The 20,846-nt window shown below is 32.8% G+C and overlaps 2 protein-coding genes across 9 annotated transcripts in view; both read right to left on the bottom strand.

Moving 5' to 3' along the window:
- The window catches only part of LOC138179420 (uridine phosphorylase 1), a 46,440-nt gene extending 30,522 nt beyond the window's left edge, over positions 1 to 15,918 (bottom strand). Inside the window, exon 1 of the mRNA XM_069112203.1 lies at positions 15,695 to 15,918. Coding sequence (XP_068968304.1) covers positions 15,695 to 15,729 — 35 coding nt within the window. The 5' untranslated portion in view covers positions 15,730 to 15,918. The remainder of the gene's footprint in view (positions 1 to 15,694) is intronic.
- A 1,225-nt stretch (positions 15,919 to 17,143) lies between these two features.
- The window catches only part of Galphaq (G protein alpha q subunit), a 61,276-nt gene continuing 57,573 nt past the window's right edge, over positions 17,144 to 20,846 (bottom strand). For 4 of the 8 annotated variants that reach the window (XM_069112209.1, XM_069112205.1, XM_069112204.1 and 1 more), the window contains one exon: positions 17,144 to 19,228. In XM_069112209.1, coding sequence (XP_068968310.1) covers positions 19,146 to 19,228 — 83 coding nt within the window. In that variant the 3' untranslated portion in view covers positions 17,144 to 19,145. Of the gene's footprint in view, positions 19,229 to 20,559; positions 20,828 to 20,846 lie in introns of those variants that run through there. The other 4 variants (XM_069112207.1, XM_069112210.1, XM_069112206.1 and 1 more) reach the window with 2 other exon arrangements.

Here is a 20,846-nt window from a genome sequence, read left to right as displayed (position 1 = left end):
TCATCCCAACCACTTTTTCGATACAAATACAAGAAATAATAATATATAATATATAATAATAATATGCATACATAAAATAAATAATAGGGAAAAGTGTACAGTTATAGCATGGTTTTCTCATATAGTTGAGAGTTGTTGAAAATAGAATCTAAGTGAAACAAAGACTCTACAAGATAAACGTTAACAAATATTTTATAACGAGAATTTGATTAACGTATCGTTTATAGCGCATTGTAACACTTATAACGGAAATACAATTTGGAAAAAGACTGTTGGCAGCTACTTTGTATGCCGAGTAGATGTGCAACGGTATTTCATGCTAAACTGCCTGGCAGTTGCACCATAATACGTTCAATTTCCTTCCCTTTCGTTTTTAAATGTATTCAGTGCTCCTGCTCTTAGCATAAAACGCACGTTTATCGTTCTTAGAGTTCGCAGTTTTAAACGCACTTGAGTAGATTAAAGAGACGCTTATATCAAAAGATATACTATTTTTGAATCTGATAGGTTGTTTCCTTTGTACTTATGTTCACAGCTTTATATTTCATAGAATAAATAAATAAATATCACAAATACCACGGTCTATTTATTACTGCGTGTAACTCAAATTCGTGACGAATTGTTATCAGATCCGCTTCTGGTTTCTTAAAGCTAGAATTTCTGGAATGTTACACTATTAGATATATTTTTCTTACACTTTCCATTCGTCGAGAAACACAAAGAACGACAATACCTACGTCAAAATAGCTGCGATTTATCAGTGTCAAAATATGACTTTTCACTGTTATTTTCAAAAACATACCTATTTATATTATATTATGTAGGTAAATATATTATGTGCAACTAAAAGGATAACATAAATCCTGCTAATTCCTTTTTATTAGTTAAGTATATAACTGTAGTATAGAGTGTTGAAGATTTGAGGTTATCCTCAATTTATGATAACACACCTGCTATTTTTTGGCAAATTGGAATTTCTCACACGACACATTATAAAGTTTACAACTCGGACAAATAAATAACAACGTCGACAAGTAAATTAGCATGTTAAACCTGAACATATTAGCGCTGAGAAATGAATTGCTCTCTGGGCAGCCAATGACAATGGGACATTACTGTGTGAAGTTTTCGTGGTAAAATAATTGTTAGTGTTGTTATTTCTATACTCAGAGGTAAGATCAGAATAGTTATTATTTTATTGAATGGATAAATCTATCACACCGTTCTGAGCCAAAATAACCTTTATTGCACGCGGTTACAAAAACTAGGGATAAAAACAAAAAGGCATCTTAAGCCTATCGATTAAATCTATCGATTGTAACTAGGATCATCCTCTAGTTACTATTTCTTATAACTAACGCATCTGCACATGTATGGCGAGCACGAACTCACGTTGTCATTTTCAACAGTTAGTTTCTCTCACAATATGTTTAAGCATATTTTCTGAAAAGAAAAGTTGAAAGGTTTCTAATACTGACAATTTATCATCAATATTTGCTTTAATTCCTAGTAAATTTTCGTCAAAGTTGAAAGATTTCTAATAATGACAAATTATCATCAATATTTGCTTTAATTCCTAGTAAATTTTCATCAAAGTTGAAAGATTTCTAGTAATGACAATCTATCATCAATATTTGATTTAATTCCTGGTAAATTTTCATCAAAGTTGAAAGATTTCTAGTAATGACAATCTATCATCAATATTTGATTTAATTCCTGGTAAATTTTCATCAAAATTAGAAACTTTTTGAACCAAATTTTGCGCGCCCCAAAGAAATTGCCGTGAATTAATTTCTAGTAATTCCTACGTGTTTTCGCAGTTAAATTCCCAGCTACTTGACAGTAGGCGTCTTTTGTGATGTGTATTTTTATTTCTATTCAACTTCTCCAAAAATTTCAGAATGTTCAGAATCTGATGACAGTTGCATATCATCGCAGACCATATTTGTCAACTTGAATGAACAATTATGGTAATTTATATACAAGGCATAATTTATGGATATTATATTCCATTTTTGTGAAAAAACAACTCTGAACAAGAAACGTATGCTGCCAGTGCGTCGAAAGAAAACGATCGAATATGGATTATTGGAAAGTTGTTGATAACAAATGAAAACAAATGACTTACTACTTACGTTTCATACTCTTACGTTTATACTAAACACTTCAAATAAACATAGAAATCACAAGCATACTAGAAATCTTGAACCCCTTGGCATACAATGACGTCTGGTACACGTCATTTATTCCGTGTGCCATTGTAGACTTTGAGACGTGAAGAACGTCTAGAAAGAAAGAAGAATCATCGATTCTGTTTTATTTCAAATGTTTTTTTATCTGCTTGACATAGCAATTTATAATGCTTATGTCTTGTATTCTAAGTTGCCTAATTCAACAAAGCAATCGATTGTAAATTTTCGATTGAATATCGTAGAAGATATGCTACATAATTTGTCTCTTCCTAATTATTCGACACGCGGCAGACCGTGGCAAAGTGAGTGTCCAACTCGGCTATAGACAAAACATTGGGCACATTTTCCTGAACATATAACTTCGATTAATAAAAAGGAACATCCTGCGAAAAGACGCCACGTGTGCATAAAAAATAATATAAGAAGCGAAACAACGTGGCAGTGTAAAAAATGTCTAGTTCCTCCACGTATTCCAAAATGTTTTGAAATGTATCATACTTTATAGAATTATTCATTTATTATTTTATAATGTTTCATGTCATACTTTATAGAATTATTTATTTATTATTTTATAATGTTACTTAATTAATGTCCATTAACATTGTATATCAACCTGATTAAATAAATTTCGAAATGAGATGTTCTGTTTCTAAGCTTGCGTATAACTGTTCAGTTGAGCCAGATTAAATAGTATTCTTCGGACGCATCAAATTCCATTTTATTTGCACGTCAAGGGGTTAATCTCCCTCCACCTTGAGCGTTAATTTCGCGGCAAAGGGTTAAGCGGTCGATGGATCCGCTCAACAGCAAACCACGCGTCATAAACTTCGACACTAGATGAGACCTCGACAATAGACCACCGGACGATGTCCCTGATGGCACGTTACGCTACGCACCCTTTGACCAGGTACGCGCAAGACGCACCACCTCCGAGACGCCCACGATAGTTCGACAGTCACAGGATTAGACAGACACAGATTCCCATTCGATCTGTCCTGTTTTGCGACCAAGTTTTCAGGTCAGAAGAAGAAAGAAAAGACAATATCGTATAAAAGTACCACTTTTCAGCGATTTAAGTTCAATTATAAATTGTGTATTTTCAGCCTATCGCGGGGAGACGCGATTGCGAGAATGCGCATCAACGGGAGTCGTAAATTCCCGTTACGATTGCAAGAATCGACACCGCGAATAGATCGATCCCCTTATTTCGGCTAGGATAATAGGGGTGATTGAATAATTATAACACTGTGATTAACAGAGCTATAAACTTTATATATTTTCAACACTTATACACTGCTATGCAGTAACGTAGACGATATCCTAAGATATGACGTGGTCAAGGAACGAGTAAGAGAGGCAACCGAAGTAGCCTCGTAATCGACAGGATGAATGTTGTAGGAAAACTGTAGTTCGTTCTCGTAGGATTACAGAAGAAAGCTCGGTGTGGGTGTTCCCTTTTTATTAAGGACGTGGATTCGTTGTTCACACTTTTCGTGAGTAGAGTGAGGGCAACGATCTACGATGTCCATTGGTTTAAGTCAATGTTAAAGAATGACTAGAGAGGATGGAGCCTCCTACCAATGTTACTAGTTGATGTCTTGTTTAACGGAAAACCTGGATTTCCCGGTGATTAAACATTCGTTTTTTGCTAAGTCACTATCTGTTTTCTCTGGGCTTCCTAATAGCGTGTAGTAAATCCAAAGGCCTTTCTAAACTGGCTATAAACAGAAAGCATCTCTAGGATATGGAACTTATTCCGTAAATTGACGACACATGTCAAAACAATAGCGTTAAAAAGCTGGCGTTTTACGGGCTCCTTGGATTTATTGAGGGTCGAAGGACGGTGCGTAGACCGTCGGCGGTCAAGCAGCGCCGGATGGCGTGCAGATGTCTTGCGCGACGTAACAAATTGTAATGTTAAAAATGTAAATCCGACAGAAAATGTTATATGGCTACGTTTTACCAAAACCACTTTCAAACAGAAATTCCTTGTTTAATAAATAAAATATTTTTTTTGGCCAATAAACTGTTCGATCACTCGCGGAGAGACGCGATCGCGAGGAAACGCGTCAACGGGAGTCGTAAATTCCCGTTACGATTAGATAATCGACGCCACGAAATGATCGATCCCCTATTTCGGTTAGGATAATGGAGGTGGTTTAATTGAGTAGTTACACTGATTCAACAGGTATAACTTTATGTTTATTTCGACAACTTTGTAGAGAAATGATTACACTGATGCGAATGTACAAGTTAAGTAAGTAGTTGACTTGACCCTCCTAGTGTCGTAGGAGAAGTCGTTGACTTGACTTTCCTAATGTCGTAGGAGAAGTGAGTTAAAGTGACGATGCTGTATCAGAGGAAAGCTAGTCGTGGGTGTGTCTAACGCAAGGGATCATCGGATTTGTTGGTGACAATTTTGGTTAATAGAGTGAGGGAAATAGGCTTCGTTGTTAATTGGTTATTTGCTATGGTGGTGGGTGAGGAAGGATGCTCACCGCCCTTGAGATAAAGTCGTTGGTGGGAGGCCAAATATGAAATAAACATAGAAATCACAAGCATAGTAGAAGTCTTTAATCTCCCTCTACCTTGAGCGTTAATTTCGTTCAAGGTTTGCGACCCTAATCGAACAGCTGCAACGAGACTGATGGCCATCTAATTGAGAGGCCGCAACATAGAGCAATAAATGAGAGTATAGAGTGATGAAAGTATATTAGGGTTGAACAACAGATATTAATTATTTTGAGCAGCGAAAATCAGATGATTCATGTCAGAAATTTTAAATTAAGATACAAAATTATTTTAAGTGGTAATTGCATTATGTATTTTCGTAATTATATTATGTAAATATTATATGTAAATTAAAAAGGAAATAAGGATATAATAATAGGAAATATATAAATAATAGGAAAAAAGGAAATAATAATAAAAAAAAAAGAATTAAGGTAAATTAGGATACATAAAGTGATATGTAGATTCTTTTCGAATTAGCGTTTTTTTGATAGATACCCATAGAATTTTGTATGTTCTGAGAAAAGGCTTTATTTTTGGATAGCTGTTATTATGTTTACGATGTTTCAATCTAAAATCTGCAAGTGGAATTAGAAATTATATTGTACCACCTTCTTCATATTTAATTAATTCCTTAGTATCTGATTCATGTGTAATTATTTTTCCTAATATGAACGTCTTACGTAAACAACATTCTGCGTAGGTACAAGGTGACAATACACGTGAACGAATAAAGGTAGCTTTAAATAGAAATTCACTTATTTTCGTACTTATCAATTCTATTCGATTTTTAATTAAAGTTAGGAGAAATAAACATGACACGTTACTAGAAATACTTATTTCGTTTTTTTGCAGAAAAAAATTGACATTTTTTTATTTTTTGATTTATATTTTTTATCTGAACTTAATTTCTTCGACGTTCCGAGCATAAAACAAAGGTATTATCTGGCAAAAAGATCATTTTCTGTTATCAAAGGACTTAATACGATATCTTTCTCTGTCGCATATAATCAACAAATTTGACAATAAGCGATAAATCTTTGCAATTCTTTTAATTTTATTATTATTGCCTCGAACAGTCCAGCAGATACGAAGTATAATTGACAAGAAGAAAATAACATCAAGAGCCGTATATAGTATAAAACTAATTACTAAACCTTACCACAATATTTCCACAATTATTACTAATTATTATTATACAAATTACACACTGATAAAAACTTCACTCTATACTTTATTCCTCGTGGTTAACTTTAGCAGAAAAGTTATCACAGACGTGAGAATATTAAGTAGCTACAGTGGCACGAAATGCGAGATAAAAATCAAAAAAATGAAAAAAAGAAAAGAAAATCAATAGAACTACAAATAACATAGATGACATTTACTTCTGCAAAAAAGGGAAATAAACATTTCTAGTAACGTGTCATATTTATTTCTCCAAAGTTTAATTAAAAAACCAATAGAATTGATAAGTACAAAAATAAGTGAATTTCTATTCAAAGCTACTGTTATTCGTTCACGTGTATCGTCACCTTGTACCTATTCTGTCTACGGAAATGCGACAGAAAGTGGAAATCGATAAGGTTCGGTGAAACCGCCATCGAGTATCTGAATCTATATGCATATACAGGGTGTCCTGATATACCTGACTCTGTCACCTTTAATTACTCTCTTATTTGTGATGATACGAAAAACGCATGACACGCCGATTCATATTCCATTCGTATTCAAACAAAAACACTGAAATACAAAGACACAGACACATTTGTGTTTTATTGACGATTCCTAATGTATCGAAATTTCGTGAGTTTACGCATTTCGTTGAAAGATGCGCGTCATAAACTAAGCATGCAATTCCCAAATGCACGTAATAAACTTTTTAGTATGTAAACTCTATTTTCAAGACTCTTGTACGCTGTATGTGTACATACTGTGGATGCGGAAAGTATTCGTACGCTTTTTAAAACAGAATAAATGTTCAAACGGCTTGATGTTTTTTTGATGAGTTAGAAGAATTAATTTACTATGAAGTTGTGTAAGGGAATTGTTGAAAATGTTGCAGTTGGTTGAAATCGCGAAGAAGAAAGTAAACATCGCCTTTTACAACTTTCTCATCTGAAATGAAAATTTAATCAACGCATTTTGAAGATTTATGCCAGTCATATAGGGTGGTTGATAACTGGTGGTACAAGCGAAAAGGGGGTGATTCTACGCGAAAAAAGAAGTCGGAAATATAGAATAAAAATTTTTCCTTTGAGGCTTTGTTTTCGAGAAAATCGACTTTGAATTTTCGCTCGGTACGCGTGCACTTTATCGCGTCTCGTTATAACGGATCTCACTGTAGCTCGTTGTCTCGATGGAAAAATTAAAAAAAATTTTTTATTCTATATTTTCGACTTCTTTTTTCGCGTAGAATCACCCCCTTTCCGCTTGTACCACCAGTTACCAACCACCCTGTATGCGGGGTGTCTTGAAGATCATGGTACAAGCGGTCGGATGGTGATTGTACATGCAAAAATGAATCGAAAAAGAAGAGTAACATTCTTTCGTTCGAGATTTCGTTTTCGAGAAAAACGAATTCGAAGATCCGTCAATCAATTGGCCGTACGCTGATTGTAAGTTTCCAGGTATCCGGCTATGCTCGCTATACGTATTATACGAAATTGAAACATATCAGATGTCATCAAATCTCTAAGAATAAATGAATCACAATAAGACCCGAAAAAAATAATTCTCAATTTCGTTTTCTCATATTGGTTTATATTTAAGTCGTTATCTTACGTTATCGTTTTTCATCGAAATACGTTTCCTCCTTCCTCGAATTATTTAGCAAACTCTAACTAGTAAATCTCTCTCTGCTCGTATTGCTATCGCTAGTAACCAAATACGCGCATTTGGCGCGGCATTAAAACCTATACGAAAGAGAAAAAAGAAAAAAACATTCAGCGTGTCAATTCTGTCGATACTTCATAATCGATGGAATTTCAAACTCCCTGGAAACTCTTATATTTTGAATTTCGTTAATGCTAAACTCATTTTCCGATACATTGGTTCGACTTGTTTTGCGACAACAGATACCCGATGCGTCGAAAATTGGCGAACATTTTTCCGCGAATTCTCGTTGATCTTGCAAATGCCTAGCTTTTTCATTCGGCTGCATTCAGAAGCATTACAGCTCCATATAAAACGACATTTTACAAATCGGATCGCTTCTCACCCTCTTGAAACACAACAGATGATCCCGACGTTCGACCCTCGTTGTCATAGAGACCGAAGAATCAGATACACGAGAGGGTGCGGCGACTATGCTATACATTCGTGGTAAACAGTGCGAAACAAAATTTTGAATAGAACCGGTGGCTTTCGAGGTTGCTGGGGAAACATCGAAGTTATCGTCCATTGCAATTATTATCTGTTCAAAGAGAGGATATGCTGTCAAATAGCATGTATACAGAAATAATGTATCTAGCGCGATGATAATACGTAGATTATTTTAGCAGAAAATACACGTATGTACTTTCCAACGCGACAGGTTAATTAATTACTTATTTACGTAACTGAACACGTTTTGTTGAACGTTTCGAATATCAGCAACATGATGAGAGAAATATTTCATTGGAAATGCAAGAAACAATCTTCTGTGTGTTTTTTAATGTGTTGCCTCGGCAAATGGATTTTTTGGGAAATTTGTTTGTACCGTCGTATTACTCGTTAGAAAACAGAAAATCCATTACACCATTGCTCTGATAGTTTGCCAGATATTTCAGAAAATACGTTGTCAACGCGAAATTTAGAGAAAGAAAGTAGTGGAATATTTTCGTTTATATTATACAGGGTGGTTGGTAACTGGTGGTACAAGCGGAAAGGGGGTGATTCTACGCGAAAAAAGAAGTCGAAAATATAGAATAAAAAATTTTTGATTTCTTTTTTTTTTAATTTTTCCATCGAGACAACGAGCTACAGTGAGATCCGTTATAACGAGACGCGATAAAGTGCACGCGTACCGAGCGAAAATTCAAAGTCGATTTTCTCGAAAACAAAGCCTCAAAGGAAAAATTTTTATTCTATATTTCCGACTTCTTTTTTCGCGTAGAATCACCCCCTTTCCACTTGTACCACCAGTTACCAACCACCCAGTATATCTGTATAATATCGTAAATATCAGTATGTCATTTGAGTCACGTTTCTCTTAAATGGCACAAAAGTAGTAAAAACATTTTTTAAGATCACAAACATATGACATTCTTTTATTAGTTAAAATATTTACTCTACCTTATTTTGAATTATCTTAAAATTTTATAATACTAAATTACTAAACACATTAAAAGTTACACGTAAATACTACATATGCGCAGTTATAGAATAGAATATATAGTTATTTTCTAAATAAATTGTATATATATTTTATTCTATAATTATATATACGTGGTACTTGCCATATATATAGCTTTTAATATATTTAATAATTTAATGTATTTGCATGTAAATATTTTATGTAAATATTCTAAATGCATTATGTGCGTGTATATATTTTATTCTATTTTATATTACATATATATATGTCGGGTTAATCGGGTTTGTTGGGTTGGTGCTGGTTCTTGGGGCGCCTTGCGTTTCTTCATTAGGACTAGCCATTATAGTTGTTCAAAGGTTTATATTTACAGTAATATGTACAGGAGTTGATTAAACAAGGTTTAACTGTATAACGTAAAGTCACTCTTAAATAAACAATGTTCTCGGGTTTAACGAATCCACGGTCAACGGGACAACTTTTTGAACATTTAGTTATAAGCTTTCTTGAAAAGACGTTTGCTATGACGTTCGGTATCTTTTAGACTAATCGTTTGACGTTGTGTATCAACTCTCCAAGGTGATCATACAAATAGAAAACTGACACGATCACACTTGTCAATTGCATATTGATCAGGGTTATCAACAAAATTCCAGGCACCGTTACTAGGCTCGCGTAGAGCCGTTATTGCTCCCGCCTCGGGACTTGTTAACACAACGTGTGTCCCTCAACATTAGTACTTCTACGTTCATCCCGAGACCGTGGCTACGTTCGGTGACCGGCAGTGTCACCTCAACCTCAAGTCCACTGTTATAATACTATATTGAACAGGTTAAACAAACAGTTTAACCGAAAGTATTGGGAATCTTCCCAAAATTCCAAAAGAAAGGCCCGCTATCCCTACATCTCCGACATATATATATGTAGTATTTACCATATATATTGTCTTTTTAACATATTTAGTAAATCAGTGTGTTCAGTAATTTCATGTTGCCCTTAATGTATTTACATGTTAATAAATAAAGAATTGTGTATATTTATTGATTTTGCCTGCGCACTCTAGCAGATTCTTGCTGGTTAAAAATACCCCTGTTGTGTCAAATGTCTGTCAAAATTAATTTCATAGAAAAAATCAGCAACGATATAGCATTATTTTATTACTTAAAATTTGCCTTATTTAGTTCTCTTCGATATTTTATTCATACTCATACGTTATACTACCTGCAAATCTTTTAACGAATAGGCTAAGAAATCCTTCTACAATGTAAAACAACGTTCGAAATAAGAGATACATTTTTAAGGATAAAAAGACTTGTGTTGCCTCTTCCTAATCTAATTCCTATCCAGTGAAAATATAAATGAAGAACATAACGAATAGCGCAGGAATTCTCGCAATTAGCTGATAATTTATTCGGGAAACCTAGCAATAAATTCATCTGCTAAAAATTATTCTTAACTTTTACAAATTAGAAAGCGAAAAACCGCTGAATTCTCTGCGAGCGTATAAATTCAACGCGCTGGAAACATTTAGAGATTGTCACGCAATTGCATACGCCTTACATAAACAGCGGCAATTTTTAATGGTGTCACTTCTCTTCTCCCTTTTCGTTAAAACTTCACCAACCGCTAGCGATTCAACAGCATACGCACGTCCGACCGGCAGCTCAGGCGCAGATTCTCCCTGGCGCCGGCTCTATTTCGATTTAGACTCTCCAATTCCATTCTTTTCGCTCATCGCGAACGGTATGTTTCTCAAATTGGTATAAAACTGTAGAAGCTTACGAAGCAACGCAACTGACGCAACTGACGCAACTGAGCAAGGTACCTTAGTACTAAATAACAAATTATCGTTCAAATAATGAGAAAGATTGTCGGCGACAAAAAGCCGATTAATAGGCTATCGGTCGATAAGCGTTGGAAACAAAAAACCGATTAATCGGCTACCGGTCGATAAGCGTTGGCGACAAAAAGCCGATTAATCGGCTATCGGTCGGTAAAGCGTTAATATTCAGAGACATGAAAAAAAGGAACAATTCAACTGTTCCCTAAGAACGCTACAGAACCAACAAAGGTAAAGGACAATCCGTATTCGAATAACTTTCTATGGGTACAAGGATAAGGTCGCTTTACGTAACTTGGATTTCCAAATAAACTGGTATCACATTGCACTGATACGAACTTGATACACGCGTTAGCTATATCGCTGCCGTAACGTATTAAAACAGGTAACCTTCTTTTATTTTTAGCGCACGTTTTATGTACTCGGAGTATCTCGCAAAAAAATTAAAATTCAGTTCTTGCTTACATGGAAGCGTTGATGCTCTTAGCCAGAAGGTGCATTTAAAAAAATGTCCTTTCTCCATTTTAAATGGGAAATTTTCGACCAGTCGATGAATTACGTTTGTAATTTTTGACTAGTCGATGAATTATACATACATACGAAGAAAATATTTCCCCAACGAATCTAGTTTTCTAGTAATGAAATTCTGCAATATTTTCGCAGCATCGAGTCCAGCAAAATTGCAATTCCGAAAGTTATAATTTCACATATCGATGCAATTTATCACTTTGCGAAAAAGATGCTTTGCTTATGTCGCATAAGAAAACTTGTACATTTACTGTATGAGACACGAGAGACGAATATTCGAGAAAACTTGTCCCGACATCTGCAAGACATTTAACAATCAAAGTTAAAACAGACTTTTAAAAGACTTCCGAGTATTACGTCTCGGCTCGTCAATTTCCTTATTCGTCCATACAAAAATCAAAAGCGAAGAACAGAATAACAAATTGGAAAATTATGCAAGTTATGAGAGGTCAGGAAAAATCTACGGAAGTTACGTAGATGATGTTTATGAACGGTGAAACGTTATTGTTAAGATTAAATATCGCGCAAGTATCACGGATATTGCATGCGAAAAATGTTCCGTGAATATTTCAAAAAACAAAAGAAAACGCATATTATGTAGGAGAGTAAAAAAGAGATATAAAAGCACGATAAATTTACGAAAGAATAAAAACACGAAAAAGAAGTAATTTTCTTAAGAGTATCAACATTTAATCTTCGTACATGCGATGAATAGTTTAAATAATTTAATTACGTAGATATCTTAAGGAATCTTAAGTATAGAAAATTCTAATTTCCGGCAAAATTTAATCAACTGAACGTAATCGAAACTTTCTGCGAGTTCGCCAATATGAACGAAATAATGCTGGAACGCGTCGGTATATTAAAGGATGGTTTATTGTTCTATCGTGAAATAAATATCACGGAGTTGATTAACAAAGCAATATTGTCGAACCTTTTCGTGTTAGAATTAAGAAATACGACGACGTATATCTTAAATAATCTTCACGTTAATTTCACGTTAATATCGGATTTCATTGTAATCGTACACGTGGATCGAGGATGCGATAAATTAGTCAAAGTGCAAAAAGATCGAACATAGATGGGACAAAGATTATAATCTATTAAAACTGTCACAATGTAAATGTTAATTTCAAGATAAAAGGCAATCAGTAAGCACGAATTGTTTTACAATGAGAATTCTTACAATGAGAATCGAATTAACGTCCACTGAAATTGTTACATTTTTTGCTGCCGTACAAGTTAGTTAATTTCAGTTTCGCGAAAATCTAATTTTTCCAGTATTCCAAAGTTGCTATGTGCAAGTGTATAGATCTACTTTTTGCATATTAATAGATAAAAATGATTCGAAAGTCACGTTTCCATACCTTGGACTTAAGAAAGAAAAATAAAACATAAATAACATTAAAATAATTGTGAAATCAATAAACAGAAGAAGTATAGACTATAGATATCGAAATAGAATGATATACAGGGTGGTTGGTAACTGGTGGTACAAACGGAAAGGGGGTGATTCTACGCGAAAAAAGAAGTCGAAAATATAGAATAACAATTTTTCGTTTGAGGCTTTGTTTTCGAGAAAATCGACTTTGAATTTTCGTTCGGTACGCGTGCACTTTATCACGTCTGGTTATAACGGATCTCACTGTAGCTCGTTGTCTCGATGGAAAAATTAAAAAAAAAAAAAATTTTTTTTAATTTTTATTCTATATTTTCGACTTCTTTTTTCGCGTAGAATCACCCCCTTTCCGCTTGTACCACCAGTTACCAACCACCCTGTATAAATAGAAAGAAGTGTCAGATATTTTATAATTGAAAAATGACTGAAACAGAAGCCTCGTCGAAAAGAGACATTTATTACGCAATAATCTAATATTAGAATAATTGATCGTATTCGGACGTCGATACCATGCGATTCTAATTTGATAAAAGGTACGTTAAAAACGAGTTAACTTTAAAATTATCACATAACTTTTGAATATATCATGCAGAAACTCTGGAAGTAAATAGTGCGCTGTTGTTAGTTACGTTAGTACCACTAACTTAGTAGTCTCGTGTTACCATGCATACATAACTGATATTAATTAAAAGTTTCCAGAAGTCCCTCTTTACAAAATTTTTCAAACTCTTCTCTATGTGAACTAAAACCCGCAGGTTAAATGATTTATTTATAATAACGTAGTAAATAAAGGTGGTTTTATTTACAAATTAATTTTTTCTGGTAATTTACCTATAATAGAAGAATATATTTAAAAATTCTCTCTGTTCTGATAATGTTAGGTAATTGTCTACGCTTAAGATTTTGTTTAAGATTTTTAAAGAAGAAAGTGAGAGTCGACGTCCTTGTTCATATTTATATTATCAATGGACAGATATAAATAACGTTATCTAAGAAATAAGTACTTTATTTGATTAATTAAAATGCAAATAATAATTGCAAATAACGTATTTAACGAAATAACATGTTAGAGATAAAAGAGTCGATTTCCTACAACCTTTTATAGAGTACATATTCCTAAAATGTAGTTGTAAATAATTTTAAAATATTTGTAAGGTATGTATTTTACAGCTGTAATGCGAAAAATCAAAGATAAAATTCAACAGTTAAAGGGAGAGCAAGAAGAAGAAAGAAATGTAAAAATTTCCAAACTTTTCATAAACGTATTTTGCATTTAGAATTAAACCACGTTTAAAGATTTAATTTGTTCTATCGAGAACATTACGCGTTTTAATAATACGTGACTACCGTGCCATAAGTTATTTAATTAAACTACTCTGTAATTTAACAAAACGCAACAGAAAAAGAAAGAACAATTTTAATTAAAATTTACCATACTCATAGTTGACGATACAATGCAAAACATTTATACAATCTACAATACACAATTAAGGCGATATACACTTTTATCGATTAAAATATAATTATTTTTTAATTAAAATCCTGTCTTCTTATCAATGATTAGCGACACGCAGAATCTATCCGATAAATGCCAAAATGTACACCTACATAAAGATTACATATATTCTATTAAAAAGCACCAATGGAAAAAGTTACGCTTATCGTTAAAAGTATTAAAGCTTTCGTGTTCAACTTAATCAGGGTTATGCACCAAATGCTCTCATTTAGTACTCTAATAATGGAAAGTATATGCCATGAAATTCAAGGTGAATCGATTGAGGCCTTAATACATCCGAATTATTTAATCACATTAATTTTAATCAAATTAATTAGGGTGTCCTAAATAACTTTGACGTTCCCATTTGAACGAGCACACGGCTGATTAGTTTGAGGACAAAAAAGAAATGATATACGCATGACACACAATACATGGTTAAGCCTATCACATCGATCGTCCACTTCGTTGCTGACCGGTGATAGCTAAAGTAAATGTCAAATCCAATTTACGTCTTTCAATTATTTTCATCTTAATTCGTTTTCGGGAATATTTAAATATATACAACTAATAACCAATATATATTTCGTTTTCTATGTGCTTTAATTTTCGTATTTAAATTGTTTATTAATGCGTTAGCTCTACGGAGCAATATTTCTTATAAAACCGTATTTACTTTATGTATCGAATTATTTCGCATGACCTTTATCTATGTTGTTTCAATATCTTCGAATTTGAATTTAATTCAATAATACTTCTCCAAGAAACTAACCTTTCTAATATTTTTTAATATTACGAATTCATTCTTATTTCTTAATAAATATTAAGTCTATTATAAATATCATAAATGTCAGCAGGCTATTTGTGAAATTAAGAAAATTTATAAAAACGTAATATTTCTACGCAATAAAAACACAAAAAATTTAACAAGTATCACAATCTCATTACTCCCATAATTCCATGTAATCAACTAACGGTTTTAAATTTGCCATCCCTCTTATTCTTTTTTATTATTGGGAAAATATATTTTATATTTCAAACATTAAAGAAATGCAGACATCACGAGTAGAGACACGATTAATTGTTAAGTAGGTTACATGTGATATGCATGTTCATAAATTAATGTACAAAGAAAAATTGGATTTCTAAAATCACATGGACCCTCGTACACTTGTAGCTCATACAGCGATCTCATAAAATTTCGAAAGAAATGTAATGAATACACAATCGCGCAAACTACTTAACTTTACACAACCTGTCCTTAACAACTGTCGAGATATAAACATTTACGCGAGAAAAGCTTCTTATTTCATAAAATGAGTTACAGACGCTGCCAAGCCCCTTATTACAAGCTTAACCAAAAGGGAGGTAACTCTCGTCTCATGAGAGTCGAAACTTAAACGTAGAAAATATAATTGCAAGCCACAGAAACACTCACTCGTCAATTTCCTCCTCTTCTAGTAGAAGACTCATCTTTTCACTTGCGTGACTTTATTCACTGTAGGTGTCGACTCGAGGAACAAAGCTCAACTCAATCTAGGGGTGTAGTCCTTTCGATGATCCTCCGCAGGACTATACTTGCAGAGATGATAACGCTATCGTACACGTTGCGCGCGCGCTCTTTCTCCTCACCGCATCAACATCCTTTTCACAGTGTGACATTTTCGCCTTAAGAGAATGACGTGATGTTTGAAAATGCGCCGCTAGGTGGCCCGCTTTCTCATTGGCGCACGTAGTACGGCTACATTTTTGTGCGCCAATTACAAATCCCTAATAACTCACGGCTAATATATAAACTGCGGATTTTCATGCACATGCGTACTTTTATAACGCTAATTAAATAAACGAAGTCTAAGTAAAAATCTATTACATCCACTGGATATTATAATAACTATTATACTTGGGATATTTTGCACTTATATTTTTATATTTTTGCATATTATGTGGATTTTAGCAATTGTGAATTTTCTATAAATCTGCAGTTTACTAATATATTACCATTCTGTTTATGTACGAAGATGATTTGATTATATCACGTACTTTAAACAAAATTTATGTAATATGTATAACATATATAGCATGTAGTTAAAATGCTGCATAAAATGTGCTTGTTAATCATTTCTCACACAGGTATAGAGATTAGAACATTATGTTATAAAATTGTATCTCTTTTTCTTATAAAAATATCGTTACATTAATAAAATGGTAATTTTTGAACTTACAAAATAAAAATGCTATTATACACTATTTATTATTTGATATGTAAAATGTTATCTACTTTTTAAGTAGCAAAATTAACTATTCAAATCAGTGAATGATTAAAGGAATTATTGTTAACCAGTTTGATAGATTCAAATAATTAGAAACGTGAATAACTACTACTTCTTTTCGTATAAATTTAATTCGTTGAAATAATTCCTTAAATAAGAAGTGGTATAGTAATTTATAATAAATAAAATGAATAAAATTTCCATTCCATTTGATTGTTATGTATTATAATAAGATTATGTAAAAAGCGGTAATAAGAATTTCACAGTACATTCTTGAACGAAAATATATTTTTTTTAATAAACGGTAACAGCTCTTACATAACGAAAACAAAATATAACTTAATAAACTTTAAATATAACTTCTTTATTAGGGTACATAATTAAACACTTTTTCATATAAACAGGATCAGGGATTATTATTTTACTCAAGGATTACTATATTTTCAGGTAAATATACGAGGTAAATGCGGTATCATGCATCGATATTACTGTCACAAACTGCGTTTATTTTTATCATTAATGTATATTATTTATTATAAATAAGTTAGAAACATTGATCTCATTTTGGGCGTGGTAGGTGTTTACATTTTATACACACAGAAAGAATACTCAACATATTATGCTTTCAGAAAAATGTATACTTTTGACAAAAAATGATTTACAAATGAACTATAGCCACAAATTTGCGCGCCACTCGCACATTCTTGAATCAGGCGAAAGAAAGCCTGTTCGTCTCAATCAATTTTTATCTTTTGTTAAAATGTTTCATGCATTCTGCATACATATCATACATCTAAATTCATTCTCTCACTCCCATTCTTTCCCCTCTCTCTCTCTCTCTCTCTTCCTCTCTCTTTCTCTCTCTCTCTCTCTCTCTCTCTCTCTCTTTCACCACTCTTTCCCTTTCTGTCTTCCCTTTTCTGACTCTCATCCTCCTCTCCTCCCTCCATTTCTCTCTTTCTTTCATTTTTACTACCGTTTGTCTCACTTTGAATACACATTTATTTCTTCTCCCTCACTCTCTTTAATCACACACTCTCACTGAAAACCAAGCAGTATTATTAATATTATATTATTATTAATATTATTATTATTATTAATATTATTATATTAATATTATTATTACTAATATTATTATTATTATTCAATATTATCTGTTATTATCTCTTAATATTATATTTTATTCAATGTATTTATATATTTTTTCTTTCATATAAACTCAGTGTTTCAACCAAAGTGGGTATGACATACGCTGCCCAGTGTGCGTGGAGTGTTAGCAGTATCAGGGTTAGACATTCAGGATATATGTGTCCAGACGTCATACCCTAATTCACTGATGTGACCAACACCATAAAGTTTATTGTGCAAGTACTCTCTAGGTTTGTGTAAAGCAGTTTCTATCACCTTTATACAAATATTCTTTCGGCAGAACATCAAAAGGTGGCACAAACAGCAATTAATTGAACCATTAGAGAATACAAGCAGTGGGCAGCGCGCTAGCCAGCATGAGCGAGCGCAGGCAGTGAGCAGTTCATACATACATACACTGTAATCTGGATACAATGCGAACTAGGGCCATACGTTCTTAAACCATGTCCCTAGATGCGCGATGCTGTGTCAATAAGCGAGGGCTGGATGAAAGGAAAACCAGTGTTGTAATTAAGACTTTTATGTCGTTCGTAAATTGCAGACTTATAACTGTATGGTATGAGATCGCAGCCCTCACGTTTTTTACACAGCCTACGGAGAAAAAAGACAGCAGAAGTATCTGCAACCTTTCACCTCCTAAATTACCTAAAATCACATCAAACAGATGTTTTCTAATAATTTCTTAATATTGAAGGGTGGTAAAGTTTCCTTCTTGTTGGTTTTACGTTATTTTCTTCAATGCTAACCTATGTTTCATTTTATATATTATATATAACAATATTTATACGATGAATTATGAATTTGAGTCACATGCAGAAAGAACTTTGACTTGCTTCTGGCACAGATAAAAAAACACTTTGGCTTTTTGCATCTAAGAAAGGACTGCAATAAAAACACCACACTAGTAAATGGCACTAAAATTGCTCTCACTTGTGTCACCGACTACTTGTGATTAAAAAGCATTTGTCCTTCTTCTCTTCAGTTTCTTGCTGAGATCTCTTGATTTGAGATGAACACTTGGACAGACATTTTATGGCATGGCTGCACTCTATCTTATACGTTTATTGATGTGTTGCTCGTGGTATTATTATATAAAAATTAGACGATTACGCAGTCAGCCAGGCATGATTGACTAAACTAATCTATAAAAAGGTAATAAATTCAACAAATAGAGTACGAAACTAAATCAATTTGTTGGTATTGACAGTGAGAAGGTTAGGAAAGAACGTATAACGCTCAGATTTAGGTCCATATTTGTTCATCGCTGTTACCTCCGTTATAAATTTTACTAATCAATAGTTGGTACACTTGTAATGGAGCAGCGACAGTACGCTGATGGCACCACAAATTACTGTTCATTTTCTGCCTTTTTCGTCTTTCCCATTTCTAACTTAACAGAGTTCACACTGATACCTTGGTCAGGGTATAAGAAAAATTCTTGAGTCCATCCTGAATTTTGTGTATTGCCATCTAAACCAAATTATACTCTTTTAAGTTTAACTGCAGAATGGTGTCTTTCACTGCTGCAAATACAAATCTGATGTTTTCTGTATCTGTAAGAGAAAACAAGTGTAAACATTTATAATTTATGAACTTGAACAATAATAATGTAGTTAATCAGTTAATTAAGCAAAAAGCATTAGTGACCATTAAAAATTGTTTAGAAACGTTGAAACTTTGAGTAATTAATATCTTTCATTGAATAGTAATACAACAGTATATGAAAAATCAACTTACCCTTAAGTGAAGGGTGAGAATAAGTTTGAAGTTCATACACATGCAACATGCAATTTTTATCTTCTATATATAAAAATTCACAAAAACACTGACACATATATGATATAATTTATATTATAGGAATCATTAAAGAAATTAATTATATTGCAGAATGATATATTTAAATTAAATAACTGAAGCACATAAATTTATAACAATCTCTATAATCCTTATCACTGACAATTGAACATAACAAATTAGAGAAGTTACAATTAATTGCAGAAATTTTATAAAAGTATATATAATAGAAAATAAAGCTATATATGTAATGCAATAGTTATCACATGCCATTGAAGAACAAAGTATGTTCCACACTCCCACAAACGTGAAATATACACTGCTTGAAACAATTAGGGGACTGCTCTTACAAAGTATTCTGTTACATCGATCAAGCAAATAGAAGTAAAGAAATCTTCCAGGCTTGATATATTGAAATGTTACTCGTATGATTCTGTGATAAGAATTGACTTCAAGATAATAATTAAACAAAAATGTACAGACACAAAAAGTAGGTATAAAGATCAAAATGAGTGGAATATCATCCTTTAATTATTTTCAGCAGTGCGTTATTGTTTTACACATTTAACTGTGCTTTGTTAAATGAATTACAGAAACCTGTTATTGAAAGAATGCATAAAATTCTTTAGTAGCATTTTTTAAAATAAAATAAATTTGTTTAACTAAATTTAGAAACTTAAGAAATTATTACATTATGATCAAACAGTATGTGCAAATAAATATAATTTGTATAACCCATGCATTAAAACTTTGTGCAGAGCATAGTATTCCTTCCAATGACCTTGTAAGTTTAGCACTTATGAATTAAAATTAAAACCAGTTATGAAATTGATCATACTAATCTAAGTTCTGTTATATGGTATTCTGCATGATTAAAATATATTATATCTTATGATAACTGTTTTGAATTTCATTAATTAAATAAAAGTACTTTCTTTTACTAGTGAAATAACATGGTATTACTGAAAAAAACTACTTTACTCAATCTGTAATACTAATAAACCAAATATTTTTTTTATTATGTTTCACTGCATTTCACTTCAGTAACAATTGATTATTATTGATTATTATTATTGAAATGATTTATGCGTGAACAATATTATGCAGGGAACAGATTGGCAGTCTCAAAATTTTGCACACAGAATATGTTACTCTATTATTACTTCTGATTTCCAACACATGACTAAACATTAATAGTCATTTTGTAAAAAATCTGTATATATTCGCAATAAAAGAAACACATTAAAGATCATATGTAAATGCAAAAATTGTCCTTTAGGCAAGATTAAATTCTTTAAGTGCAGTTTGCATAATTGTATCTTTAACGGCACAAAATACAAGCTTAATGTTTTCCGTGTCTGATGAATAATCCCATAA

Source organism: Bombus flavifrons, chromosome 4, assembly GCF_040668555.2.
Source record: "Bombus flavifrons isolate JBK064 chromosome 4, iyBomFlav1_principal, whole genome shotgun sequence".
Taxonomy (NCBI): Eukaryota; Metazoa; Arthropoda; class Insecta; order Hymenoptera; family Apidae; genus Bombus; species Bombus flavifrons.
This window is presented reverse-complemented; position numbering and strand designations above follow the sequence as displayed.